The sequence below is a fragment of the Homalodisca vitripennis genome, chromosome 7 (genome assembly GCF_021130785.1).
Source record: "Homalodisca vitripennis isolate AUS2020 chromosome 7, UT_GWSS_2.1, whole genome shotgun sequence".
Classification (NCBI taxonomy): Eukaryota; Metazoa; Arthropoda; class Insecta; order Hemiptera; family Cicadellidae; genus Homalodisca; species Homalodisca vitripennis.
In genome coordinates this window covers 29,552,941-29,572,563 of record NC_060213.1, presented here as the reverse complement: position 1 = coordinate 29,572,563, position 19,623 = coordinate 29,552,941, and the positions used below count along the sequence as shown (strand labels likewise).

General features: G+C 37.6%; 1 protein-coding gene across 4 annotated transcripts in view; it reads left to right on the top strand.

Moving 5' to 3' along the window:
• Window positions 1-19,623, top strand: part of LOC124365788 (myosin heavy chain, striated muscle-like) — a 654,015-nt gene that overhangs the window by 132,537 nt on the left and 501,855 nt on the right. For all 4 annotated transcript variants that reach the window (XM_046821808.1, XM_046821805.1, XM_046821806.1 and 1 more), the window contains exon 5: window positions 271-316. In XM_046821808.1, the coding sequence (XP_046677764.1) occupies window positions 271-316 (46 nt within the window). The remainder of the gene's footprint in view (window positions 1-270; window positions 317-19,623) is intronic.

Sequence of the window (19,623 nt, the reverse complement as noted above, 5' to 3'; positions counted from 1 at the left end):
CACTATGTAACGCCATCTAAGCTCTAATTTACATTGGTTGCCTTGTGTTTTGAGTGTGGTACAATAAATAATTAAAAATTCACAATTTATAAACCTTTTGAAGTGACAAACATATCGTTTTTAAATAACCTGATTCAGAAAGTGGGATTGGGGTGTCATCTAAGTGTTTTTATTAATAATTTTGTTACATTTGTGGCATTGTGGAATATACCGAGTTCTTAGTATAAAAGCTGTTCTGTATAAACATTTAAAAGACTATCTGTGTTTCAGACCTTTGGAGACTCTTTACGAGAGGTATCCAACTTCACAGGGCATGGTAAGCTGTTACGTATAAATGATCACTGTCACTTTTTTTACTGAGCATAGTTTGAGTATATATTCTTGTAATGTATTGGATATTTAATAAATACTTAGATATATTAAAAAATATACGCCGATACTCGTAATAATTACTATGTTAAAACTGTTGTGAGTAAAATTCAGTAAGTTACATCTTGATTATCTTGCGGGACACTTGCATTGGACGAATCTAAACTATTCCCAGGAAGAGGAAGGGATAAGGCACCTTTAGGGCGGGTATTCTGCGGGTATCTCCATAGCCAGCGCCTTCTTTCAGTAAAGACTATCCAAACTCAAAAATCTATTATTCGACAGTAAGATTATAATAATTTGTGCAACAAAAAATTATGTTCATCATTAGAGAGAAAGCTCGCCGAATTACTCTGAGAAAGAAGTCAATCCATAGCCTTACTTTTTTTGATGAGGATATAACGTAACGTTAGGAAAAGGGTTTAAAATACAATAGAACGTTTTTTTGATGCGCTTAAATCTTAATCGTCAGACGTGTAAATAATAACGCCAGACTATGTCCAGTCAGTAGTAGCCAATGAAAAAAGAGACTAAATTCGGTTTATTAATAACATCTTAAACATAACATTAATAAACATGACTCCTCTCACCGCTAGTATGGTTTAGCAGGATCTCAACATGTTGCCTCACCGTTAATGTTGTATAGCAGAATCTCAGTATGTTAAAATGACGTTGCCTCACCACTAGAATTGTTTAGCAGGATCTCAACATTTTGTCTCAACGTTAATATTGTTTAGCAGAATCTCAGTATGTTAACATGACGTTGCCTTGCCACTAGAATTGTTTAGCAGGATCTCAACACGTTGCCTCACCGTTAATGTTGTATACCAAAATTTCAGTATGTTAAAATGACGTTGCCTCACCACTAGAATTGTTTAGCAGGATCTCAACATGTTGACTCACCGTTAGGTTCTATAGCAGAATCTCAGTATGTTACATGACGTTGCCTCACCACTAGTATTGTTTAGCAGGATCTCAACATGTTGCCTCACCGTTATGTTGTATAGCAGAATCTCAGTATGTTACATGACGTTGCCTCACCGCTAGTATGGTTTAGCAGGATCTCAACATGTTGACTCACCGTTATGTTGTATAGCAGAATCTCAGTATGTTACATGACGTTGCCTCACCACTAGAATTGTTTAGCAGGATCTCAACATGTTGACTCACCGTTATGTTGTATAGCAGAATCTCAGTATGTTACATGACGTTGCCTCACCACTAGAATTGTTTAGCAGGATCTCAACATTTTGTCTCAACGTTAATATTGTTTAGCAGGATCTCAACATTTTGACTCACCGTTATGTTGTATAGCAGAATCTCAGTATGTTACATGACGTTGCCTCACCACTAGAATTGTTTAGCAGGATCTCAACATGTTGCCTCACCGTTAATGTTGTATACCAAAATCTCAGTATGTTAACAGGACGTCGCCTCACCACTAGTTGCCTCACCGTCTCAACGTTAATATTGTTTAGCAGGATCTCAACATGTTGACTCGCCGTTATGTTGTATAGCAGAATCTCAGTATGTTAACATGACGTTGCCTCACCACTAGAATTGTTTTAGCAGGATCTCAACATTTTGTCTCAACGTTAATATTGTTTAGCAGGATCTCAACATTTTGACTCACCGTTAATGTTGTATACCAAAATCTCAGTATGTTAACATGACGTTGCCTCACCACAAGAATTGTTTATCAGGATCTCAATATTTTGTCTCAACGTTAATATTGTTTTGCAGAATCTCAATATGTTAACAGAACATCGCCTCACCACTAGTATTGTTTAGCAGGATCTCATCATTTTGTCTCAACGTTAATATTGTTTAGCAGAATCTCAACAGGACGTCATGTCACCGTTAGTATTGCTTAGCATGATCACAACATGTCGTCTCAACGTTAGTATTGTTTAGCAGGATCTCGACATGACTAAATGACATAGTCTCACGGTTATCGTTTAGCAGGACCTTAACATGACAACAGGACGCCTTCTCACCGGTAGTATTGTTTGCCATGATCACAACATTTTGTCGTCTCAACGTTAGTATTATTTAGCACAATCTCAACAGAACGTCGCCTCACCGCTAGTATTTTATAGCATGATCACAACAGAACGTCGCCTCGCCGATAGTATTGTTTAGCATGATCACAACATTTTGTCGTCTCAACGTTAGTATTATTTATCAGAATCTCAACAGGACGTCGTCTCACCGCTAGTTTTGTTTAGCATGATCCCAACATGTTGTTGTCTCAACGTTAGTATTGTTTAGTATTGTTTAGCAGAATCTCAACATAATGTCGTCCCACCGTTAGTATCGTTTAGCAGGATCTCAACATGACCAATTGACGTCGTCTCACCGTTTAAGAGATCATCAGCAACTTTTTCAACATCTAAAGAGGAGTTTCTTCATCCAAATAGCTCCTTGTTCCTATTTTTCATTGAAGGCCCATTCTTCTGAAATTTGTCCAAAATGTCTGTAATAAATAAACTTGGCATATATGACGATACGAAACTATTTTCTATCATAGATGACCTTTAGAACATTCTGGGTCTTTCAATAATAATGTCTCGTAGGCTACTTTGAAATACAGCAAATTTAAACCAAAGGCAAATGAACTTCAAACATATTGATTAGACATTGAAGTAGAGAACTGAGAATAAATAATTAGTTACATGGAATTCGTTTTTTAAATCAAAATTGTAAATGTCTCTGCGATATGACTAAATTAATCAAAAAAACAAAAAACAAACGTGGCACAATATCAATTACGGCGGTAACTTTATAAAGGCACGTTTTAAAAGAAGCACAACGAGTCAAAAACGAGGAAGTGATTTGAAGAAAGTGTCAAGACCGCGACTTGAAACCGCGATGAATGAAGATCACACACCGGCCGGTGAATGCTGATCTTTCCCAACGAGAGAGTAATCGGATTACGATTCAGTAGCTACTTCGCTTACGAGGGACCGCGGTATCTGCTAAGACGATCCGAGGCCGCGATTGGCCGGTCCAGAACCGGAGCCAAAGCGACTCCGAAAAACAATAGGAGTCGGACAGGCCGCATTCCGGCACCGAGTGGTCCGAGTTGACGTCTTGCTCCGAGACGCCGGTGACTGCCTAATGCGGAGGACTTAACGGCTGAAATCCTCCCGCGGACAGACGGACGGCCAAGTATTAACATGTCACCCGGGGGATTAGCGGGAGCGGGACAACTATCGGTCCGCCCAGCCCGGTAGCCGGTAAGAGCTTTTTTATCGATTCCTTAATCGCGGTCAATTTAAATAATAGCTTTGAACCGGGCGGCCCCACTCTCTGTCTCCTTCCCTCCCTCTCGCCGTCTCTCTCTCGCGGCTGTCGTTTCGTTCTTTTGCTTTTTTCGGTGTCAGAGGCACTTACAAAGTCAAACATGTCACTGGCGTTGGCGTCCTGTGCCGCCCGCCGCGCTGTCGTCCCTACAAGACGGCCAGATAAGATTGGAGCGGTTTCAACAAGTGGTCGGCCCGCACCACCAGGTGCTCCGCTTGTAAAGAAGAGTGGACCAAGTGCTGACCACTGGGGGACCCCTGTTTCGCACCGAGCCGAGTCGATAAGCGTTTATTCCGGTCCGCTGGAAGAAGAGCGAGTCCTGCCACAGTTCCGAGTTTTAGTTGACCAGTGTGAAGTAATAGAAAAATATAAACTTCAATTAATTTTTTACGAGATAAATCAAAGATTACAAAAGTGTGTGTGTGTGTGTGTGTGTGTGTGTGTGTGTGTGTGTGTGTGTGTGTGTGTGTGTGTGTGTGTGTGTGTGTGTGTGTGTGTGTGTGTGTGTGTGTGTGTGTTTAATAATATCATGATTATGAAACCAGCATACTTTTTAGCACCCATTTTAGCAGCTATTTACGCAGCAAATTTTAAATTGATAATTTTATTGTTTGTCAAAAGGTAGTAAGGCTATGTGTGGGTGTGTGGGGTTTGAAAGTACAATAAGTTTGGAAAATATGGACATAATTATGTTTTTGTTATAAAACTTTTACCGTTCGTTTTAGTTTTCGTATGTATGTATATATATATATGAAAAATGTCGTACGGCTTCACTTCGAACGGTAAATTCCTTAAACAAAATGTTATCATAATTTAGGTCCATATTTTTCAAACTTATTGTACCTTTAAAACCTACACACAGCCTTACTACCTATTCTACAAAAGATAAGTTATCAATTCAAAATATGCTGCGGAAAAAGCTGCTAGAATTTGTGCCTTGTTCAGAATATCGGAATTTTATTAGCGTATCCTGGTGCCAGACTCTCGGAACTTTCCACCGTTGAAACCGTGCAATTATATTATCAAGATCCAGTTATTAACATCCATTTTCTAAAGACAACTGCATCTAATACCAAAACTTCAATATTTCATATTATTTTGTTATCCTCATCCCAACTTAAAAGTTTTCAAATAAATCTAATTTTATGAATAATTGAACAAAACCGAAGTAAGAACATAAAATTTAACAATTTTCCATGAATTATAGACCCGACTAACATACAGTCATCGTTATTTTGAGCGATAGAATGTCTTCGACATAGATATACATTCTTTTATGGTGGCGATACGTGTGCCTAACACTCTGGTTCAATGACATGTTACGATCTAAACATTATTTTCATACATCATCCACGGTTGTAGCACAGGAAGGCTAAAGTTCAAAGACTATTTGCATTTACTTTAGATATCTATTGACGATTTTCGAAAATTGTATGGCGTTTTTGTTGAAGTTCCCACTAAAATTAGTATGACAATCAGCGTATACTATACTCCTAGATAGGCCATAGCAGTATACGTGCAAACAGATTTTAAAGCATTAACTCTAGAGGTTATAGTTACTGTTCTGCCAAAGTGTTTCTTGTGGTAGCTTTTGAAACAAGTATTTAAAGATTTCTGAACTAATTTAGTTTAAAGTGTTCTAAATACAAATGTCTTTACCAAATGGTATTCCGGGATGGTTATGTCCGTAGGTGACTGTCCTGAGGTGTGTATGCAATAGGAGTGCCCCAAGGATCTATCTTGGGATCTCTAATGTTCCTACGCTACCGGCGAGGTACAATCGGCAGGTGGTAGTCGATTGCTTTTCAAAATTACGGGAAACATATCTAATACTGAATCTGCTCTTGTCTGAACGTGTTCAAATTACAAGGCATTATTGTTTAGAAATAATGGATCTCAACTCAGAAATTGATAATCGTAATGAAATCACCATCTACATATTCACAGAAACAAATATTTTGGATCAAGCCAATTCTCGTCGGTGACTCTCCTGAGGGGTGTATGCAATAGGAGTGTCCCAAGGATCTGTCTTGGGACCTCTAATGTTCCTACGGTACCGGCGAGATGCAGCGGGTGGTAGTCAATTCTTTGCAGAATGACGGGAAACTTTTCTAATAGGCCTACTGAATCTGTTTTGGACTCGCTGAACGTGTTCAAATTATTCCCTAGAAATAATGGATTTCAACTCATACATTGAAAATGGATCGTAATGAAATCACCATCTACTATTCTCGTCAGTATAGGAGTGCCCCAAGGATCTGTCTTGGGCCAACTAATGTTCCTACGGTACCGGCGAGGTGCGGCGGGCGGGGTGACCTGGTTGTCACCGACTCGGCTCGGCGGTGGAATGCAGCAACCGGGTCGGATAATCAAGATGTCCTCCGGTGTAACTCTATCCAGCCGTACAGTGCTGCATGCGATTACACCGCCAACATCTAGATGTAGATGACACCGTGACCTAGCGCAACGCCGGCTATAGCCGGTCCGATTTACGGTGCGTCCGCAGCACTCCGGGGTCATGCCAGGAATACAGAGGTTCTGGAGAAATCCGAGAAATCAGGGTTTTACGGCACACCTGTTAAAGTGCTAGAAACGTTTTTGGGTTAGTAAAATGTTGAGAAGACACCGATTTGGAATATGAATCAGTTATGAGGAGTCTTCAAAGTTCCTTCCGCTCCTCCTCTGCACAGGTGAAGACTGACCATTCATTCATTCATTCGTTCAGGAGAAACCTGTATTGGCATCTCAGTCATTTCGTCGAAACAAGATCTAATCATTCAACACGATCGACTTACTAATACAATTCAAGCGAATTTTGAGGATGGTTATCCTTTGTTAATATGTTAATATCGTTCACCAAAGTTCTACTCACCATTCGACATTTTTCTTTCTGATCCTGGCTTCTGAATAACGAATACGATATGGATAACAGGATTTCGGACATTTGCCATCGTTATAAGGTTACAAAAGGTATAACACAATGTTACGTGGATTAGAATCTATCCTCTTCGTAAGGTGGGGTAGGTATTAATATATACAATAATAACGAACAGAAAGAAGTAAAGAAGGGAAAGAAAGGGGTTCAACATATTCAAAAATATGTTTGGGTAGGTATTTTAGTATGTTGGAATCCTCTTCTTTCCATTTTTTTCTTCTTTCTGTTAGTTATTTTTGTATGTAATAATACCTCCCCCACCTGACGAAGAGGATAGATTCCAATCCTCGAAATGTTGTGTTATACCTTTAATAACCTACAACGCTGGCAAATGTCCAAAATCCTGTTATCCTTTGAAACCTTCTATCATCAATAAAAAACTTTAAACACGATAGTAAACGGTATGCTTCCTTGTGGTTTTCAACTTTTCACAAACCCACCGGAAAAAGGAGGACGACCTTTCACACTTGAATTTTAAATTGGGTTACTACTCGTATAACTGATATTGAATCCAGTAGACTGTACAAAACGTTCATTGGCGGACTTTGATACCTTTCTTCACAAAAGTGATTATCTGTTAAGAGTAGATAAGCCTGGTTAGATTAAATCAAACTTAAACTTTTCAATTAATATCCCAATCTATATATATAAAAGAAAGTCGTGTTAGTTACACTATTTATAAGTCAAGAACGGATGATCCGATTTGGCTGAAAATTGGTAGGGAGGTAGCTAAGAACTGGGAGAAGGACATAGGATACTTTTTATCCCGTTCCCGATTCAGGATTCCGCCCCACTGGTCTCTAAAAGTTACAGAAATATCCGTAAGAAATGCATTGCAGCAAACACATGTTATTAAGTGAAAGAGCCTTTTCAAATTTAATCAGCTGTTCTTTGTAAACATACATAATGCGACAAAAGAAATATATGTTTATATCATTTAATTACTATTTTAAATTTCTTTACACTTATAGTTTGAAAGCATAGAGTAAGCTTAAGAGAAACAGCAAATTTTGTTTCAACTGTTTCTGCAATTACTGTTAATCATAGACTTTACTATCCAGATAATACAATTCAAATTTGACTTAAAAATTCACCGTTAACTGCAATATTTATCTAATATAAACCATGCTCGTGCTTGATCAGAAGAGCAATGCAGATATCAAAATTACTATCTTACGTTGGCTACAAATATAAAGAATGTTATAAAACCAACCTTAGTTGTATTTTTTGACAGAAGTATGGTTCTCAAAACTCCGTGTGTACATATTCTCTCGATCGAGACAACAAAGCAAGCTCAATCGTGGCATCGGAGATATAACTAATTTGATCCAGAAGTGAAAGCGCAAGCCTAAAATAAAAACCATACGCAATTTCGCTTAACATCTGAAGCTTATAATCATTAGACTGTAACAATATATACCTAAAATATGCCTATTTTCGTTCTAAAATTACATTGAGCGCCTTCATTTATTACATTGTATGTGCGCTAATGAATTCCGACTTTTTGACTCCTGTCCACGATGGTCTAATATAGTTCAATTGTATACAAAAATCATGGAATATTGGAGAAAAATTCCAGTTATTTCACAGGTGCATATTGAGACTGTTTTAAAATTTAAATCTTAAATAGATCATGAGCTTGGAGTATCTTTCAGTGACTATCATTTATCTCAGAAGGGTAATAACGACATTCAAAAGAAATATGCCTCCCAATTTTTCTGTAGGAAATCGTGTGCGATGCCGTGGGTATTTGGTTGTAATGGGTATTTTATTGAAAATGAAGAGTTTTCGTTATAATATACTACGAATTTATTGACGAACTAGCTGTTACCCGCAGCCAATTGCGCATAATTGCTTTTACTAAGTAATATAAGGACTTCGGTTCTTAAGATTTGCGTGCGAAGCCGTGGGTAACAGCTAGTATTAACTAAGGGAACATAACAGTATGTGTGGTATGTAAATTCAAACATTGGCTTTAGACCAAAATTCACTTCCCAATGCAAGATTCCATAGAACACTGACAATTGGCCATTGGTCACTGAATTGGGATTAACGCTCTGTTCGTATACCAAAATGTCCCCAACCATGCCTAAGGTCACTAAGGTTAATTATTGATGTTCCATCTTCGGATCCACCATAGCAATAAACATTTGGTGTTGCAACTGAAGGATAACCGCACTAGAGCACCTTTCTAAAATTCCTCGTCTTCGAAGAGGTTAGTGCGGACATTGACACAGAAAATCCGATCATCAATTAAGCACCTTCAAAAAACCACCAGTGCCGGTGTTTAATGCCGATCAAGAAGTAGCTGCCTTATTTTATTTGGAATCATCCTATCTCTTGAATACCACAACCGTGAATGAATAGTGTCCGTTTAACTGACCACTGGAAGTGCGTAGGAGAATGCGGCAACAAGTGAACTTTGCCTGGGCAGGAACAGACAGCAATTACCGGTCTCCGGTCCACCGATCACCGGTGATATATATGCAACACCGGTGATATATATTCGCGAGCCGCGGCGTGCTGCTGACCGCTGGATACATATTTTAATTGATATCACCCGGCGAGAGCACGGTCGACCTTAATGGCCCACTGGGAGACACACCGCTGTTGTATTTAATGCGCTGTTAGCCGTCATGTAATGGATGGTGTTATCTAAATATTAAATTGGAAATTATTTACTGCCGACGACCCGGTGCTCCGTCTTGTGGTTTTGGTTGTCGCCAAGGATCCAAGATGTAGTGCTGTGATTCACCAACACGGTAGCCCACCATTTATCGTGAGATTTGTGACTGGGGGGTCAGAGGTGAGGTGGTTCCCTATGGTTCAAATCTACACCAGTCCAAAGCCAGCAAGACCACGGCAATTAGAATAATGGTTCATTCTTCGAAACCCTATCGCAACGTTTTACTAGCTAAATTTTGAAGCATTGGGTTCCTAACATTGACTTAGGCTGTTGAAATCCCGATACCAAATTCATAGGGCATTTGAAACTGGTCTAGCGGACTGGCACAGTGAATTGGTTCGTTACTGAACTGGTCGTCCTACTGATTTACCGGTATGACAAAATATTCCCTAACATGGCCAAAGCCAGAGAGACTCCTTTGATAAATATTGTCTCAGAGTCCATCGCGAAGAATCCAGTTCGTGGAATTCAACATAGAACTGAATAAAATCACTGTTTAAAAAAAATCACAAATACAGCATAAGCAGTTAGGTACGTATGCATTATTGAACAATTAATATCAATACCATTAGAATTGTAATTGGTACTATGGTTGTTACCTAAGCATAGGACATTGTGTAAAGGTAAAGGGTGTTAGCTAGCTAAGAGGTTGGTTATATCCTTGGACTTCAAACAGTGGTGTTGTTAGAAGAGGATATTGAGATACATTATGTTCTCCGACTCTTTTCCTTTTCCACCGCTAAACCAAAGCTTCGATCTAGGTGACAATATGAATTGATATACATAGCAAAATTGTCCTGGAATAGAAATCCATTGATTGCACCTGATGCGAAAGCTTTCAGTCTCTGAAAAGCACATCTTTAGGAATTTCAATCCTTATGACACAGTAATCTCTACGTATGTCTGAGACTGATGACGTTCTTTGAAGGAAACCCTAAGGTCTCAACATCTTTCCAGAGTTATACAAAATCTTCATTAGCTACCTATGCCTTGGAGTAAAAGATATATCACATGATTTAAATGTGTTCATAATTATACTTCACATTAATGTTTTTCAGTTCATGAATTTCGATTTCTATAATCCATTCATCATTAAGATGTCTGTAATTACCTTTGAAGCGGCCGGTACAATAATTTCACAACGCTCGTACACCTTTCCTTCTCGCTTCTCTAGAATCCAGAAGTTAGTGTCCTTCAATATGTACCTAGTGCATTAAATAGAATGTATATTTGTTATCATTCCGTGCTTTTTCTTTTTTTAATTTTTATTCATATGGAAATGGTGAAAATAGGAATTTTTGTAGAATATTCGCAAATATTTACTGTTTATTTTTTATAGCCATGTGTATTGGCTGAACGTTATGAAGGAGGATAACAGGAGGAACTAATTTAATTTATGTCTGCCCAAAAACTCTCATGAACGAGCTGATCTATATTTTTAAATTTTTCATGAAACTTCACTTCTGTAAAGTTAATAATCCGCATACGTTACAATCCTGTTGTTAATATCGTGTATACAAACAGAAAAAAATTTACAGACAAAATAAATTTACACCTTGACTGCCGTATAAACTACAAAGTAATGTAACTGGCAGAGTACTTAGTTACAATTATACTAGGTAATTTTTCCCCTATATATATATATATATATATATATTTCGAATTCCTTTATTCTTACTACTGTACTAAATACATTTTAATAGTTCAGGTTATAATTAAAAAATAGAACCATTTCAAATTGGCGCAAACAAATTATTTTAATATTTATTTATTATTAAAATGTATACATACGTTTTAAATTAATCAGATTGTACGGTATGGTTATAGTTTTAATTATAAAAAGCCTAAGATAATTTTTTTGGAGAATATAGGACAGTTAGGGACTACTATTTTACCATGACAATATTTTCATTCCTTTAGAATACATATTACATAGCAAAGTGAAAGAAAATTGATAAGCCAGTCAAAGAGATTGTTCCGCTCTGAACATAAACTCAATTGCAGAGTCGCCCCACGAAGATGGACCCGGTGCCGTACGTGGGTCGTAAAAAGGCGGTAAACCTCAACTTGAGTCCGCGCTGAGTCAAGTCAAGACACGCACAAATCGTAACCAAATAGGAGGAGAAACGGAGGAGAGCTGAGCGCACAAAGGCATCAATTACCACAGTATTGACATAGAGACTGATTGGCCGGCGGCTAGGGTTATTTGAGCGGGCAAATTGCCCATTAGAGCTGTTTGCTTTGCATCTGTTTGGTAAAGAACTACCCGCCAAGACCGGCAAAAATGTTACGTTTGTAGTTGGGCGAGAACAAGGGGGAGAGTCAACAAACTGCGCGGAGCACGGAGTAGCGGGCGCCGCAACCCTTCTGGAGAAACATCACTGGCCCCAAGCGTGTACATTGGGGCACACCGTATGGGTCAGCTTGTACACTGTACACACACTAGTGTACCCTGTGGATCTAAGATTTGATTTTAACTGTCCGCTCCATATAGAGCAGGCATTGAAATCGTATCTTTTATAGCTGTGTTTCATTTCCAAAGTAGGGATAACTGAGATGCTCATAATTAAACAAGAATACGGTTAAGATTTACGTCTCTGACTGTCCAAACTTTCGTTGAACTCAGTTAGAAAATTAAATAACTAGTAATATAATTATGTATAGGCGAACTAGTAATGATCAATTATTGATGATTTATAAACGTACTTATCTAACTACTTTATTCTTACTGGCTGGGCGTAAACGAAGCCTATCACTGAAGAGACTGAAAATTTTCAAATTGTCTGTCCATCCACACGATATTCTGACAAATAAAAATAAAAACTGACCTATAGAGCTATAGCTTCAAAATTTTGCATAAAGCTTAATGTATGTAAAAGCAACACTGAGTTCGATGGTAGTGCACGTCACAATGATGGCCAAAAGAAAATAGCAGAATAATTACATTTGTAAACATTCTTTGTAAAAATTATATGTCATTTTGACGAGTGACATTTTTATTCACATTTATATAAAGAAAAAAAAAACAAGAGACTGGAATGATTATTCGATTACAAGACTTTATTTCTAGTGCACTCCTTCGTTGCAGTATCCTACCTAGCCGGAACTTAAATTTTGAACAATGGTATGAAGCATTTCATAAGAAAAGTTATAATGTATCATGGGCAAGATACTTATTGAAAGATTTCATCTGTAGACATTGTTTTGCATGAAACTACATTTCTACGTAGACAAGAATGAGTTCAATTATGGTGCATGTCGAACCATGGAATTTGGATTAGTGTTATCGAAGCCTATCATTCTGTCGGCTGGCAAAGTCTCTTTTTTGCATACCATGGATATGTAAGAATTTATTTTCTGTACGATTGTCTGTATCTCCGCAGGATATCTCGACGATGAAATACAGGACATCTCCACGCAACCTGACGCAACCTCAATGAAGCCTGTTACGCGACAAGTGGCGTACTCCTACCTGGTGTATAAACGTAAAGTTCTCACTCTGTTCTCCATGAAATACTTTTCAAGTGGGTTTGATATTAATTTATTACAGTGATTCTATTACAACTCGACTACAGTTTTAATCTAGGAACATCTAGTTACCTTTTCTTATTAATGCCTCACCTTAGCGTGGTGATATCTTTGAAAGGTGGTAACTAAAAAATGTGTAAATGTGTAATGGAATGAATCGCAAATGGAGACATTTTTGCATAATGTTTGGATCAATTGATTGAGTAATGTCGTGTTTCATACATTTATGAACTTCTTATTCAAGAGGATGTAATTTTTGGGGTTTAAAGTATTTCTGCAACGTACAGTTTGGCTTAAAATATGATGAATCAAGAAAAGTTGGTCTTTTATTTTGCTGTATATTTCAGTTGTAGGGTTCCTATTTACATTGATCAGTGTTCAGAGTGCAAATTGACTCGGATGTGTAGTTAATCTTAATCTGTGACCACAGCCTGCCAAAGGTCAGCAGATCCATCATCACTGTGCTGTCCAAGAGACCATGATCCGCTCGCCCACCACCATCCCATACATCACTGCGACCCGTTCTGCCCGGGTAGCGAACACTTAAAGATCGTAAAACGTCTAAAGGACTGCAAACTTCCGCATGGGGTTAGTCTTGAACACAGTCGGGTCAAAATTGCGAGAAAACTATGATCAACCATGTCGCACTTTAAACACAGTTAGAGCCTTCGGCAAAAATAAAGTTACAACTCACTATTAGATAGTTAAACCAAATCTATAGCAAAACACTAGTGGTAGAATGCATGTAAATAAACGGGAAATAATTATTAACATCAACGTTGAGGTAGTTAATTAGTATAAAACTCACCATATGTTTGTTGCCATGTGTTGGCGTTCTACACATCATGTGATATTTAATTTTTTAACTAATATAAATTGTTTATTTAAGGGCTATTCTACTCAGTCATCAAATAACCAACTGGTAAATTAATTATTATGTATTAGTTAAAAATATAAATCCATAGTCTAAAAAATTATTGATATCTTAAATTAAAATTTTTCTTTTTTTACAAAAATGATTTTAATAATATTTATCAAAATTAAACGTTGGTTTGACATGTTTAGATATACTGCGTATGCGTTATCGAAGCCTGTTAATAGAAGGGTTGGAAAAATGTCTGTCTGTCTGACCGCACGATACTTTAAAAACGAACTGATTTATACCCTTGTTGTTTCGCCATTTCTATACAGCCAAAATTTAGTTCAATGATGATGAACTATGTGGGATTTGGCTGAGCGTACATTTCTAAATTGGTCTTATGGGTAACCATTATAGCAATGAGGAAATTAATAGGTTTGTGAAAAAAAACCAAGTAAAATCATATGATATTTGAAAATGTGACATAGCAACATCACCGAAACTTGTTACAAGGCACGAGATGAGGTATACCCCTTGTTATATTAAGGAAAGTTGGTTATTACTTCGGCTTACCGATATCTCTGACGCGAGAACTAAAAACAATGCCAATGGCGCAGTGTAGCCGGTACCGCGGTTGTCGCAAGATAACCGAGCCAAGCAACGTCGAGCGTGGCTGCTGCTTGGATGGGTGGCCGCTGAGCGATCCTGTCCTTGCAAGCAGCCCGTCTGCCCGGTCATTGGTAGCGGTTCGGAAACCACCTTTAAGCCGTTGGTCCCCAGGTTAAGTGTTAAAGAGGGGGTTTATTAGCAATAACTTCACCTGGTGTAGTAATTATAAAAAAAACAACAACAAAACAGTAAGTTTGAAAACCTTTGGGAGAACAAAGTATAAAAAAGGAAACAAACACATAATACAGACATCAAATCAAATCTTTAACTGCTCGCAACAATTTCTTCACATTGAATGGCAAACGTCATAATTATTTCTAAATTTTAAACTCTCATACCACACTACTACCACATTCAACCTTACATAATTTTTCATACATTTCAGTCTCATTCATCCTTCGCCAATCTCAACCCACTTCCAGCGCTTGAGTCAGTTATCGAATTGGGCGGTCTCCCAGTTAAAAGCCAGAAACTCGTCAACGCTGTAGAATGCCTTTGACACCAGAAAGCGCTTAAGACGAGCTTTCGACGCCTTGGACGTTTGGGCGTTTTTCATAGAATTTGGCAATCCGTTTATGAAATGAACACCTGCCTGCGAAGGCAAGTGCTCGTAAACCATCGTTCTGTGTATGTACAACAGGAAAGATTCAGGGCTGTTTTTGCACTAAAAGAGGACACGGTATTGCTGCAAACGTGCACAAAACGAACCAAGGACGAAGGTTGAAGTAATAAAAGTGACCCAGTGTTGATCCGCGAAATGAGCGCTGATGTTTTATGGTTTTTATGATTTGACGAACTTGAACCGAGCAATAATTCCATATGTAGATTACAGTTTTCAATCCCGCACTAAGCTTTAACATCGCACCGAGCTCGTTTGACGGGACGCAAAGAACATAAATGGGCATTTAAACGGCAAGAAAACTCAACAAGTGTAAAACATCGCGGGGAAAAAGTTGGGCGCGGAACGAAAGAGAGGAGAGCCTGCGGGATCCGGCCGCGGCGTAATTCAGCGGAAAGAAGAACCGCGCTGAGCTGTTGGCCGGTTTTAATCTGCCGGCGAAAAACGTTATCAAAGGCGACTCCTGATAAATAATCGAGCGTCTGTATGAACAGGAGAATTAAAAAAGTTAATTTCTGAGTCGTACTCGGGGCGGATTGTTTGTGGTTCGCTTTGAGCTTTTACTCGGGTAATTAAGACCGCGGCGGCGGCGGCGGCGTCGGCGGCTCTCTCCTTGCCGTGTCAAAGACATAATTACTTCGCCAGGTTTACCTTCGACGAGATAACCGACAGTATCGGTCATCAGCGCGGTCCCTCGGAGATTTGGGGAACTTACATATAAGACTGGTTAAATATTCGGGTTTCCGTATACAACTGCAGGACAGTTGTTGACTACATTTTTTTATAACACACGTATCGGACGAACTAACGATAACAATTTCCTTTATCGAATCTTTCATTCGTAAATTTTTGAAAAATTTAACCTTTAGTCTAACACAGTCCAGTAATACGAGTAATAAACGAATAAAATGGAATATTGAACGACCAGAATGAACGTAAAGAATAACTTATCGCAGAAACGAACGGACTGGCCCTTTTATTTTTTGACCTCAAAATCAAAAGAGGTCTTTCTCAAAACCAAGGGTTCTACTTATGTACCAAGTTGCAAAACTATAGGACTATCAATCTAGAGTCGTTACACAGTCGGTTAGACGGACAGACTGAAATACCGTTCTTCTTTGACCTCTTTAATCAAAAATCAGTAGCGTTTTATCTTGGACCAAGAGGAACCCAAGTACCGTGTTAAGCATCTGTCGGATTCTTACAAAACTTAACAATTCCATAACAGTTGTCATTTGGATTATTAGCATGTACAGTGTTTTATATGTAAAACTGTTTCTAATTGATTGCGAGAGAACGAATCACCATAGAATAGTGAACTCAACTAATTACTAATTATTTCTACAAGTGGCAAATGTTTGCAAAGCAGGCAAATTTGGAGTGTGAACTTTTTCTTTAGCTCCAATAATATTAAAATTATGATTAAAAATACTTTTTTATCATCCATTTAACCAATAATAATGCTAGCTAGGATTCACTCTCCTCTTGACAGTAGACAATGATGGAGACATGTGAATGGGTTGAGACACAAAATCGAGGTTGATGTATTTAAATGGTTGCATGCTATTCAGAAGGTTGTTAATGTAATAATACTGTATTGAGGCAATTCAGTACTAGCCAGCTAAGCCAATAGGGGGTCCCCAGAGTGTTTACTTCTGGCTAATTTATACCTTCCACTTGAACCCACAGTGGGTGCAGCAAACACCGATGTCTCCCTTAAATCTCAGCAATCCAGAAGCGGCACATCACTAACCGCAAAAGGCGAGATTCTGGAGTGCAAGGGTAATTCGATAGGTCTAGTCTACTGCGGGAGATGACTGTTTGAGATGGTAGGGTTCGTTCCCTAAGAGTCAAAGATTTTTGCCAGCCTAGACACAAGAGTCTGCCTTCTTTAGCTGGAGATGCTGGTTCAGAGCTGGCTTTCCCTTTTTCCGAGGTGACATGACTTGAGAATAGTGCCCCAATTCTTCCTCATGGATCTCGATAGGAGGCGGCCCCTATCCCCAACCTTACCCATCCAGAATATCCTGTCACTCTGAAAGCAGCGGAAAGGTCCTTATAGGACTAGGTGCAATTTTATAAGCTTCTTGTCCTAAGATAACAAGCCAATAGAGGAGTATTTAAAATAAATACTACATTATTATACGGTTTTTTAATTATGACAATACAAAATTGGTTTTATGGTTAAACTATAAATGAACAAATTATTAAAAGGAATATTGTTTTATGAATATTGACCATGTGTTTCGTTAAAATCAGATCTTCAAAACACTTTAACAGTTCAAATTTTTTTGTTATTACTTTAGAATTCCTATTAGAATAAAGACCAGTGTCTCCAAACATTTTCAGAGTCCTAATGGACTGTCGTAGATTCCGTGCGAAAGTGGATTCTTGTTACGCCACTGGTCTTGAAGAACTGTTCAATTTTTGAGACGATATTTTTTGTTTACTTTACACCGATAAATAAAAACTTTAAAAAAAATTTACTTATAAATATTCTTGTTAAGTTATACAGATTTTCAATGTGATGTGAACCAAAAGATGATAAGTGAGTTCCTAACGGCTGTATTATAGGCCACCTTTATTTTAACCCAATCAGAAACCTAAAACACTCGTTTACCCTTATTTTTGGTCACAGCGTTATTAAATATCATTCATATTTTAAGAAATGCTTTACACCCTTTTTTACATATATGACATTGTTATTGGTTCTTCAGAAAAAAATCACATTTTTTCTTTGTACATTCAGTATGGAACAATGTGCAATAAATTAAACGTCATTTCGGTAAAATGTATAGTTACATCTAATTCCAAGTTCAAAAATAAGGCCGTAAAAGTGTTTTGGGTTTTAAATTATTCTTAGGGGTTAGAATATCTCAAGGTTCTTTAAAGTGCAGCCGGTTTTTAACGATTAAACACTAAAATAAATTATATCTTTTACTAAAGATTGGTATTACTTTCAGGCCAAAATGAAGAATTTCTTCCAACCTTTACAAGACTTCTTTGTTATGACTTGCATCCTGTGCAGTGATAACAACTTGGTTAATTTTCTCCTGTCTGGACTACGATTTGTCAGATATGTTTGACTCAGTTCCATTGTTATATTTTTATCTATTTCTTTCTTTTATAATGCAATAACTATCTTCCCAACTGATGTAGAAGATAGATTCCACTCCACGAAACGTTGTGTTATACATTTTGAAACCCTTAACAGTGGAAAATTACCGATATCCTATTATCATTACTAAGAAGTAAAACCTATTCTTACCTGTCTATGTGGTGATTTATCGAATATTTTACGAGAAAAAATTTAAATCCTTAAAATTTCCGACGGATTACGTTACAGTAATTTCTCCCGGTGCAAAAAAACGGAAAGAAGAAAATCAAAACGGAAGTCTCAAAGAGATGGGGCAATAAATTAAAACATCCTCTTCAAACAAAGTTACTTAACATTTTGCATTCCTTTAGTCATTTCTAATCCGGTCCTTTTGTGGAGAACAGACATTTTTAATTAAACGGTTAACTGGAGGCAGGCATCTGTAGATCAAACGCGCAGCCCAGTCATCTTCAGAATGCGCCGCTGCGACTGTCTTACTCCATCCAGGCAGTCTTTGAGCACATCTGTATTTTAACCGCCTTTGGACTTTCTTTCCCCTTTGCACATCGCGTCAAACAGCCGGCTTTATCATTTTGTTAATCAAAACACTCGTTGACAAATCGCAAGCGTTCCACCGTCCGTCTCTCTTCATTGTTTATTCTTAAACAATTCATCGCGCTGATTTATAATTCTGTTACAGAGCCCAAATGGAGGTTTTTAAATCCAAATGAATGGATCTTGATCAAACGAAGCACTTATTTAATCTTCTTCTGGGGAATTTTGTATGTGGCCTAAATTAGGTTCTTATTACCTCACGTCCCCCCCACCATTTTTGCTTGACAAATATTAGGTTTCTTTATCATTTAGCCTTGTAAATAAATCCGAAATGCAGCTGGGATGGCGCTTCAGATCCAGGCCATAGTTTAATCTGAGAAACTATTAAAAATTAATTAAATACACTAATTTTTATTTGCCGCATAGAACTTTTAAATGATATCTAAACCTTGACAAATAGTCTTAAAATGGAAAAAAACTATGCCAATTTACTTTTAAAACTGCCGTGTAAAAAAACCGAAAGACAGACAATACAATACTTGTAATTCAGTCTAGAGAAATTAATTGGAACTAAAGCAACTAAAATTCGTTGGTTTTTTCCAAAATACACATTTTTGAAATTTAATGATTTTACCTTTTAAATTTAACTTTTATATTTTATCAAGCCTTGGTTGAAATTTGGCATACGTACAACTAAAGCTGTGCAATCGCTGGTAAAGTCTAAAATTTATACATTTTTAAATTTTTAGCCTTCAGGAAAATATAAAATGTAATCAGGTGTTGATCGAAATTAGAAAAACGTATTGCTAAGACCATGTGACGCCAATGAAATTTCCGAACTATAGGAATGTTTTCACTTTTGACCACATAAGAAAATTAAAAATGGCAATCGCACTTTTGTAACTTTTGTCCGAGTTACAGTAACTTGGAGGATCTATATTTTTTTCTGACAGCCTTGAAACTGAAAAAAATTCAAAATGTGCAGGAGTTTCAAAGTAGA